At 69.6% G+C, this 10275-nt stretch overlaps 1 protein-coding gene across 1 annotated transcript in view; it reads right to left on the bottom strand.

Moving 5' to 3' along the window:
• Positions 1-499: 499 nt before the first annotated feature.
• ITGA10 (integrin subunit alpha 10) overlaps positions 500-10275 on the bottom strand; it is a 14852-nt gene continuing 5076 nt past the window's right edge. Inside the window, 33 exon segments of the mRNA XM_076359701.1 lie at positions 500-646; positions 740-853; positions 957-1052; positions 1169-1282; positions 1394-1495; positions 1588-1701; positions 1781-1865; positions 1970-2053; positions 2161-2237; positions 2332-2424; positions 3078-3219; positions 3301-3386; positions 3477-3584; positions 3690-3832; positions 4353-4519; positions 4749-4879; positions 5008-5120; positions 5123-5210; positions 5607-5644; positions 5647-5749; positions 5834-5982; positions 6633-6714; positions 6716-6778; positions 7120-7193; positions 7328-7493; positions 7663-7712; positions 7715-7812; positions 8442-8485; positions 8487-8591; positions 9555-9572; positions 9574-9683; positions 9808-9922; positions 10043-10131. Of these exon segments, the coding sequence (XP_076215816.1) occupies positions 587-646; positions 740-853; positions 957-1052; positions 1169-1282; positions 1394-1495; positions 1588-1701; positions 1781-1865; positions 1970-2053; positions 2161-2237; positions 2332-2424; positions 3078-3219; positions 3301-3386; positions 3477-3584; positions 3690-3832; positions 4353-4519; positions 4749-4879; positions 5008-5120; positions 5123-5210; positions 5607-5644; positions 5647-5749; positions 5834-5982; positions 6633-6714; positions 6716-6778; positions 7120-7193; positions 7328-7493; positions 7663-7712; positions 7715-7812; positions 8442-8485; positions 8487-8591; positions 9555-9572; positions 9574-9683; positions 9808-9922; positions 10043-10131 (3221 nt within the window). The 3' untranslated portion in view covers positions 500-586.

Raw genomic sequence — 10275 nt, 5'->3', positions numbered from 1 at the left:
TTGGGGCATCTGGCGGACGTGCGCCCCTTGTCGTCGTCCCCCCCCCCCCCGTTGTTTTATATTTCCTGGCCCTCGCTGGCGTCACCCTGGAGTGTTTCGGTGGGTTCCCCCCCCAGCGGCGGGAAAGCGCTTCTAGTCCCGGAGCATCCCCGAGCCCGGGCGGCGCCGGGGATGCAGGCAGAGCGCGGCGGCGGGTACCACGCGCTCGAGCGTCTCCGCGGGGCTGAGCTTTATTGGTGGAGCTGCTTGTTTCAGCCCGGCGGATTCCCCGTCGCCCCACCTCCACAACCACCCCCAAGTCCTTCGGGTCAAACCTTTTTTTTTTTTTTTTGGGGGGGTGGGGGGGGCTCCTTCACCCCCACGCTGGACCCCGACCTCACCTGGCTGCATCCCCGTGCCAGCACAATCCAGCCCCCCCCGGAGGCAGCGCCCCCCCGCGAGGATGGAGCCGAGGCCGGGGGGGGGGGGGGGGGGGGGGGTTGGGGGGCAGAGTCCCGAGCCCCGAGCCCCTGGATGTCCCCAAGGATGGGGAAGGGGACACGGCCCTTCCCCGACGGTGCTGGGCTCGAGGGGCCACCGCCTGCCCTCACTGCTCCTCCTTCTCCTCCTCCTCCTCGGGGAGCTTCTTGCGGGTGAAGAAGCCCAGCTGGGGCGAGAGGGAGAGGATAGAGGGGAGCGTGAGGGCGGCAGGCAGAGCCCCCTGTCCCCCCCCGTCGTCCCCCCCCAGCCCCGCTCTCACCTTCCACAGGCAGAAGATGATCAGTGCCAGGAGGAGCAGCCCCCCCAGGATGCTGCCCACCAGGATCCAGAGGGAGACGGGCACCCGCTTCGCCTGGATGATTTCAAGCACCGTCTGCGGAAAAAGAAGGTTCCCCGGGGAGCGGACGGGAACGGGGCTGTCCCCACAGCCCTGCGCCCCAGGTTTGGGGGGCAGCGGGGTTTCGGGGGGTTCCTACCTCCCTCCGATGTGCCCCCTCCTCCAGCACCAGCACGCTGCTCCCCGGGACCCCCAGCCAGACCGTGCTGACGATTTTCACGCTCCTGAATTTAGCCTGGGGATGGGGAAGGGGCCGGGCGGGGGGGGTTCAAGCCGTGTTTCCCACCCCGGCCGGACCATGGTGGGTAAGGGGGGGCGGGGGGGGGGGGTGGTCACGCTTCCCCTCCTCACCCCGCGGAAGAAGTCGTTGTGGACGGTGCGGAGGACGTGGATGGAGACCTCCCCGCCGCGGTCCAGCCGCCCCAGCCGGCAGCTCAGCTCCTGGCACCAGGCGTTGCCACAGTCCTACGGGGGGGGGGGGGGGGAAATGTGGGGTGACGTGGCGGGGAGCCCCCCCCAGCTCCCCTCGCCCCCACCCCCAAACCCCGGCTCGGGGGGCGTTGCGGCGATGCTCACCAGCCTGTCCACGTGCAGGAGGTCTTCGGGGTGCACGGGGACCACCGTGGCCGTGCCCCGCTGCCGTGGCTCCTCAGGGGGGTTCTGCAGCACACAGGTAGCCTGGGGGGGGGGAGAGGAGCTGGGCTCAGCGCTGAGGGGGTGCAGGGACCCCCCACCCCCCCCAGGACCCCTGGCTCGGGCGAGGGACTCACGTTGTCGGCCAGGACACGTGTGATGGAGAGGAAGGTGGCACGGTGGTAGCCCAGGGCTGGCAGGGCCATGCGGAGGGTGAGGTTTTGGACCGGGTAGCACCCGAAATTCTGCACCTGGGGGGGGGGGGGGAAGAGCGGGGTGAGCCAGGACCCCCCAAACCCCCCCTCTGCACCCCCCCCCCTATCTCCTCACCTTCACCGTGGTCTTGAATTCAGGGCCGTGGCCATGGGGGAAGGTGCCAAGCGGGTGAACCTCGTAGCGGTGCAGGTTGGCATCGCTGCCGGGACGAGAGCGGGGTCCAATCCTGGGTCTCCGCCGCCTCCATACCCAGCACCTTGAAGCGCCCCCCCCCAATCTTTGCCCCGCTCCCCTCAGCCCCACCTGGAGAGGAAGACGTCGGGCTCGTAGCGGATGGGGGCAGAAAGCCGGACCACGTTGTCCTCCGGCATCGCCTCCGTGCTGTCGCTGGAGAGGGGAGACGTGGCTGTGGGGAGCTCGGGAGGACCCCGCGACCCCCACAACCCCCACCTCGGCCACCTCGTGGGGTGCAGCCCCCCCCCCCCCGCTCCTACCTGCTGGCCTCGAGGATGACCTCGGCTCGGTCAAGGAGGATGGAGCAGCTGAACTCCAACTCCAGGGCGAAGGAGACCTGGGGGCGAGCAGGGCCGTGAGCGGGGTGGGATGGGTGCGCGGGGTCAATGGGGGTCCCGGGGGGGGTCCCAGTCGGGGTCCCGGTCCCCTACCTTGGCCAGCGAGCGGAAAACGGGGTAGCCGACGCTGCAGAGCCGGCGGTGACCCACCAGCGCCGTGCACTCCAGCTTCACCGGGCTGGTGTCCTGTGGAGGGGGGGGGGACATGTCACCTGCGGCCAGATGGGGATGGGAGTGCTGGGGGATGGAGCCGGGGGGGGGGGGGGGGGCAGTGCTTGGGCTGAGCACAGGGCTGAGGGGCCCTGTGGGACCACATGGACCCCCACCCAGGATGGATTGGGGGACCCATATGGGGCTAGCAGAGCCCCACGTCCCACCTGGGACGGGTTGGGGGACTCATGGGGCCAGCGGAGCCCCACGTCCCACCTGGGACGGGTTGGGGGACCCATATGGGGCCAGCGGAGCCCCACGTCCCACCTGGGACGGGTTGGGGGACTCATGGGGCCAGCGGAGCCCCACGTCCCACCTGGGACGGGTTGGGGGACCCATATGGGGCCAGCGGAGCCCCACGTCCCACCTGGGACGGGTTGGGGGACCCATATGGGGCCAGCGGAGCCCCACGTCCCACCTGGGACGGGTTGGGGGACTCATGGGGCCAGCGGAGCCCCTACCTGAGCTGGGCTGGGGATGAGAACGGGCTGGAGGGTCTATATAAGACTGGAGAGTCTTTGTCCTGGGATGGACTAGAGGGTCTGTACAGGGCTGGAAGGACTACCATGTCTTGGAGGGGCTGGGGGGGGTCCACACAGGTCTGGGGGACCCTCCCCGTGGCCCCGTACCTGGAGCGCGAGGCTGGAGAAGTGGAGGTTGCTGGAGAAGCGGAGGAGCAGGCTGGCGTTGTAGGCGTTCTCCTTCTTGTTCTCCAGGACCACGTCCACCACCACCTTCCTCCTGCCCTTGCGCAGGACGTGGGGGCTCTGCCTGCAGCGGCGAAGGCGGTTACAGCCCCGGGGGCTCCCGGGACGCGGCTCAGCCCCGGGACGCCGCAGGGACGCCCCGTACCTGGAGCCCACCATGTCCATGGTGGCCCTGAGCACCAGGTCCGTGACGCACTCGTCGTCCTCCCCGCAGTCCTTGAAGAAGGGGATCTGGAAGGAGATCCCGGGTGTGATCCCGGTGCCGGGAGCACCGGAGATGATCCTGGATCCAGCCGCCCCCCCCGGCTCTCCAGCACCCACCAGTTTCCGGATGGTGGTGGGGGACGTCTCATCCAGCACTGGCCCGGTGGATTCGGCCATGGCCAACCTCACCGTGAAGCTGAGGGGTCGCAGATAGTCCGTGGTGTCCTGGGGAGGGCGGAGGGGTCCCCGTTAGCCCCCAGTGCTGCTGGGGGGGGCGGGGGGGGGGGGAAGGCCACCCGTGTCCCAGGGAGGGGTCGCGCCGCGGCTCACCAGGACGTGGAAGGGGAAGCGGAGGCAGCTCTGCCTCCCCAGCGAGAGCTCGAGGCGGCGCTGCAGCAGCCGCCGGGCGCCGGAGTCGAAGGCAGCTCGGGCTCCCGGTGTCCGCTCCTCCAGGGAGACGTTGTACCGGAGCTCTGTGCCGGGGGGGGGGGGGGGTGGTCAGTGCTTGGGGCCACCCACGGGGCTGGGGACACCCCAGAGATGTTCTGGGGACACCCCAGGGATGCTCCAGGGGTCCTCTGGGGACAGCACGCTCCAGTGGTACTCTGGGGACATCATAGGGATGCTCCGGGGATGCCCCGGGGATGCATCAGGGATGCTCCAGGGACGCCCTGGGATGCTCCAGGGATGGCATATGGGTGCTCCAGGGATGGCATACGGGTGCTCCAGTGACACTCTGGGGACACCCCAGCGATGCTCCAGGGCTGCTTCAGGGATGGCATATGGCTGCTCTGGTGATATTCAGGGGACACCCCGGGGATGCTCCGGGGATACTCCAGGGACGCTCTGGGGAAGCCCAGGGGACACCCCGGGGATGCTCCGGGGATACTCCAGGGACGCTCTGGGGAAGCCCAGGGGACACCCCGGGGATGCTCCAGGGATGTTCCGGGGAAGCCCTGGGGATGCTCCCGGGCCACGTCCCCCGGCACTCACCGATCTCCCTGTCCCGCTGGCCCCGGGCTCGGGTCCCGGCGCGGAAGCAGACCCTGGCCCGGAGGCAGACGGCGCCGGTGCCGCTGCGTTGGCAGTTCTTCTGGATGACGTTGATGGACGAGGGCTCCACCGTCAGCGACGTGTTGACCTGGACAATCTGGCGGGAGCTGGCAGCGAGGGGACAGTGTCACCAGGAAGCTCGTGGGGACGGTGACATCCATCCCTGTGCCGTCCCCAGGCTCTCCTCTTATAGCAAGGGGAAACTGAGGCACGGGGGAGTCCAGGAGATGCCCGAGAGCGTCCCGCCAGGTATGGCCGAGCCAGATGGCCCTGCAGAGCGCGGGGGCTGGTGGCACAGAGGGGTCCCCTCCGCGTGTCCCTGTCCCCAGGACTCACCGCAGCAGCACAGCCGCCCCCTGCGCCCCCACGGCCAAGTCCACCAGCCCGTCCCCATCCAGGTCCAGCTGCCCGTCCACGCTGCGTCCGAAATAGCTGAGGGTTGGACCCAGCGCCGCTGCCTCGATGCGCTGGGGAGGTGAGAGCAGGGAGAGCAGTGGCTTCACTGCTGCCTTGTATACGGTTGCGCTCAACCTCAGGGAGCCCCCCCCCCCAGATGGCAGCAAGACCCCCCCCAAACCCCCTGGTCCCATCTCACCTGCTTGTAATGGGGCAGGAGGGTGCCCGGGGCGCCGTGGTAGAGGTAGACGGCACCGCGGTGCCCATCCTCCAGCGGAGCCCCCACCACCACGTCGTTGAAGCCGTCGTGTTGAGATCCGGCACGGCAGCCAGGGCATAGCCGAACCGGGAGTCCTGTGGCTTCTTGTCGGCGTGCAGGGTGCCGGCGGGGGCCAGGAGCCGCTGGGGGGGCACAGGGGGGCCCTCGGTACCCCACGGTGCCGGGTTCGGCCCTGTGTGCTCCGTGCCTGAGCCCCGGGAGGTGGAGGGGGGAAGGAGGGGGATCCCCTGGGCTGTGTCGTCCCCTCCCCCCCGGCCCCACTGCATCTCCCCAACCCTGCTGTGTGTCCCCCCCCCAAACCCTGCTGTGTCCCTTCCGATTCCACTGTACCCCCCTGCCCCTGCTGTGTCCCCCCCAGTCCCACTGTACCCCCCCCAACCCAGCCACATCCCCCCCCAAGCCCGCTCCAGCCCCCAACCCCTCTGTGTCCCCTGACCCACTGCATCCCCCCCCCAGCCCCACTGTGCCTCCCGTCCCCGTCCCCCCCCCCGACCCCCTGCACCCCCCCAACCCCTCACCTGCCCCACTCTGTAGAGATACACCCTCCCCGTCTCCTGCTCTGGGCACCCAGGTACATGGGAGCTGCCACCAGCAACACGTCGGTGACACCGTCACCGTCCACGTCCAGGGCGCACACCTCGCTGCCGAAGTAGGAGCCGATCTGCCGGACACGGCGGGGCCGCGTGAGGCTGGGGGCTGCCGGCAGCCCCGTGCCCCCCCCCCCCCCCCCCCCAGCAGCCCCTACCTGCTCCCCCGTCAGCGCCTGGGCCACTGTCACGGTCCCCACAGCATCCATCTGGAAGAGAATCACCTTGCCCTTGTGCTGGAAGCGAGGGGCTCCGGCCACGTACAGGCGCTGCCCACCGGGCAGCCGCAGCGAGGAGACGGCGTAACCTGGGGTGGGAGAGCCCCGGCGTCAGCCGCGGGGAAAAGCCCTGGCGCTGGTGGTGCCGGTCCTCAGCCACCCAGCGTCCCTGGGGCACCCAGTGTCCCTGGGGCACGGAGCATCCCTGGGGCACCCCGTGTCCCTGGGGCACCCAGTGTCCCTGGGGCACGGAGTGTCCCTGGGGCACCCCATGTCCCTGGGGCACCCCATGTCCCTTGGGCACCCCGTGTCCCTGGGGCACCCAGCGTCCCTGGGGCACGGAGCATCCCTGGGGCACCCAACGTCCCTGGGGCACCCCGTGTCCTCGGGCACCCCATGTCCCTGGGGCACCCCGTGTCCCTGGGGCACCCAGCGTCCCCGGGGCACCCAGCGTCCCCGGTTTTGCCCCCCAGCCGTGCCCAGGACACCGAGCATGCCATTTGCTCCACATCCCTGGGATGCTGAGCATCCCCAGTTCCCCCCCCGCCCAGCACCTCCAGGCACCGAGCATCCTTCGGGTGCTGAGTACCCCTGGTTTACGCTGCGTCCCCGGGGCACCGAGCGTCCCTCAGTTGCCGATGATCCCCCCATTTGCCCCAAATCTCCGGGACACGGAGCATCCCCGGTTCACCCCAAATCCCTCGGGAAATCCTCCCCCCCCACCGCCCCCACCCCGTACCCAAATAAGCCGCATGATTTTTCAGCTCCAGCGGGAACTCCTTCTCGAAGGCTTTGCGGGGCGGGACGAGGCGGCCGCGCCGGGCTCTCCTCCAGCACGGCCCCGTCCCAGTCGTAGGCCCCCACCGTGCCGAAGAGGAGCCCGTCCTGGGAGGGGGGAAGCGAAGGTTTTGGGGGGGGGGGGGGGGTGGGGGGGGGGGGGGTGTGACACGATGCCGTGGCTGGATGGGAGCTTGGGGGCGAAGCGTGTGTCACACGCCTCGAGGACACCGCGTGCGTGGCGATGCCTCACTGTCCCCAACCCCCCCCCCCCCCCCCCCCAAAAAATGTCTCCTGGGGACACTCAGCCTGACGGGGACGCACAACCCCGGGACGGGCTGAGGATTATTTTCCACTTCTGCAAAGCCCCCGGGGCAGGCGCGCGTGCCCTCCCCCACCCCGCTCCAGCCCTTCCCTGGGCCCGATCCTGCCCCTCCCGGCAGCCTCACCTCCAGAAGGTGGATGGAGAAGCCGATCTGGGACATCTCCAGCTCGAAGGAGCTCTCGTTGTACCCGTGGGTGCCTGGGGAGGGAGGGGGAAGGAGACGGTGTTCCTCCAGATGTGGTTCCAGCTGTTTTTTCTGCAGCTCCCCCTCCCCCCCCCCGCGCCCCCCCCCTCCCCGCTGGGGTCCAGGCCCGGATCCGGCCCCACGTCACCTTCCAGGCTGAAGATGCGGTCGCCCAAGGCGTCCACAATGTCGTTGAGGGCGGCCTCGTCGGTGACGTTGAAGAAGTATTTCTCGTCCGGGTCGCTGGCGATGTACTTGATCTCGCGGATGAAATCCTCGGGGTCCTGCTGCCGGCGGAGGTAGTGCCCCAGCACCTGGGGAGAGGGGACCCAGCGTTGGCCGGGGGCCGGATCCTTCCCCCAACGCAGCAGGGATGGGGGGGGAGGGGGTCCCCACCCCGGCACGGCACGGAGGGGGAGCGGGGAAACTGAGGCACGGCGCCTGATCCCGACTGGCGGGCAGGGAGGTGGCCGGGGCGCTCACCGCGATGGCGTAGCGGGTGACGTTGCGCCTCTCGCACTCCGCCAGCGCCTCGGCAGCTCCTCGCCGTCGTGGGACTCCCCGTCCGTCACCACGATCATCAGCCGGGTGGCATCCGCCCGCCCGCCCCGCTCGGGGCTGAAGGCTTCGGTGCTGCCGGGAAGGACGGGTGGCATGAGGGCCGATCCCGACCCCCCATCCCGATCCCAACCCCGACCTCAACCCCAATCCCGACCCCGACCCTGATCCCGACCCCAGTCCCGATCCCAATCCCAATCCCAACCCCTGATCCCAATCCCGACCCTGATCCCAACCCCGACCCCGATCCTGATCCCAATCCCGACCCCAATCCCGACCTTGATTCTGGTCCTAATCCCAACCCTGATCCCGACCCCAACCCCACTCCCGACCCCAGTCCCGATCCCAATCCCAACCCTGATCCCAATCCCGACCCCGATCCTGATCCTGATCCCGATCCTGACCCTGATCCTGATTCTGTTCCCAATCCCAACCCCGATCCTGGTCCTGATCCCGACCCCAGTCCCGATCCTGACCCCGATCCCAGTCCTGATCCCCACCCTGATCCCAACCCCGATCCCGACCCCGATCCCGGTCCTGATCCCCACCCTGATCCCAGTCCCGATCCCGACCCTGACCCCGATCCCAATCCCGATCCTGACCCTGATCCCGGTCCTGATCCCCACCCCGATCCTGACCCCGACCCCGATCCCAGTCCCGACCCCGACCCCGACCCCGACCCCGACGCCGACCCCGACGCCCACCACGCCCGGCGGATGGCGAAGGCCGTGCGCGTCTCCCGCCCCTCCCTGCCGGCTGATGTTCTTGGCCGCCTCCACCACCTCCTCCGCCGTCCGGTACCGCCCCAGCGCCCACTCGTGCACCGCCCGCTCCCCGTACTGCAGCACCCCCACCTGCCGCCGGGACGGGGTGCTCAGCCCGCGGGGTCAGCCCCCCGCCCCCAAAATGTCCCGGCCCCCCCTCCCCGCCCCGATGCGCAGTGCGTCCCCCAGCCCCAGCCGGCAACGTGCACCCTTGACCCCCCCCCCCTCCCAAAAGCGTCCCCAGCTGGCATCGTCCCAGGGGTGGCATCACCCCGGGGACAACGGCATCGCCCCAGGGGTGACGGCGTGTCGCCCCAGGGGGTGGCATCGCCACAGGGACAGCAGCATCGCCCTGGGGACAATGGCATCGCCCCAAGGATGATGGCATCGCCCCGGGATGATGGCATCGCCCCAGGGACAACGGCATTGCCCTGGGGACAATGGCATCGCCCCAAGGATAATGGCATCGCCCCGGGGATGATGGCATTGCCCTGGGGAACAATGGCATGCGCCCAAGGATAATGGCATCGCCCCGGGGACGATGGCATCGCCCTGGGGACAATGGCATCGCCCCAAGGATAATGGCATCGCCCCGGGGACGATGGCATCGCCCTGGGGACAATGGCATCGCCCCAAGGATAATGGCATCGCCCCGGGATGATGGCATCGCCCTGGGGACAATGGCATCGCCCCAGGAATATCGGCATCACCCCAGGGGTGGCATCACCCCGGGGACGACAGCATGGCCCTGGGGACAATGGCATGGTCCTGGGGACAACGGCATCACCCCAGGGGTGACGGCATCGCCCCAGGGGTGGCGTTACCCCAAGGGTGGCATCGCCACAGGGGTGACGACAGCATCGCCCCGGGGACAACGGCATTGCCCCAAGGATGATGGAATCACCCCAGGGATGATGGCATCGTCCTGGGTATGATGGCGTCATCTGGGGGAACCCCATCACCCTGGGGGCGGTGACGTCGTCCTGGACACGGCCCTGGGGACACCGGCACGGCCCTGGGGACACCGGCACGGCCCTGGGGACACCACCTCACCTGGATCTGTCCGGGCCCGAAGGAAGAACTTGCTGAGGATGTTGCTGAGGAAGTTCTGCACCTCGTACCAGGGGTAGATGCTGTTGGAGCCGTCCAGGACGATGACGATGTCCATGTAGGTGGAGCAGCCTGCCAAGGGGGACGGCAGCTGGCACCGGCGCAGCGCGGCACGGCGCGGCGTGGGCTCCGCGCACCGCAGCCCGTCCCCCATAGTCCGTGTCCCCCCCCCACCCCCCCCCACCCCACAACTCACGCTGTGCCGTGGGCGCGATGGTCCCCACCGGCCGGAGGTCACTGTCCAGCCGGGCGCAGATGCCGGTGCTGAAGACGGAGGTGCCGCACGCCTGGGACCAAAGCGGGGCGCAAGCCTGGGGGGGGGGGGACGGGGGGGGACGGGGACGACACAGGGACGACACAGAGCGTGGGCTGGCACCCGAGCCCCGTGCCCGGCCGTGCCTCAGTTTCCCTCTGGGGGAGGCTCCTCTCACCACGAAGCCGCCGTCCTTGGAGTCCAGGAGGGTCATCCCGAAGTGCACGTTGCGGCCGGGGACGGGGTAGAGCCAGGGGGCTGCGGATCCTCGGTGCCGGGGAAAGAGAGATGCCGGGGAGGGTGTCAACGCCGAGGTGACCCCCCCACCACCACCACCACCAAACCCTGCCGTGACCGTGCCAGGACGGATGCCGGCCTGGAAAGGGCAAAGTCAGGCACGGACGCGGCACC

This window comes from Aptenodytes patagonicus, chromosome 26 (assembly GCF_965638725.1).
Source record: "Aptenodytes patagonicus chromosome 26, bAptPat1.pri.cur, whole genome shotgun sequence".
Lineage (NCBI taxonomy): Eukaryota > Metazoa > Chordata > Aves > Sphenisciformes > Spheniscidae > Aptenodytes > Aptenodytes patagonicus.
The sequence above is the reverse complement of the archived record's forward strand: the minus strand, read 5'-3'. Positions and strand labels throughout refer to the sequence as shown.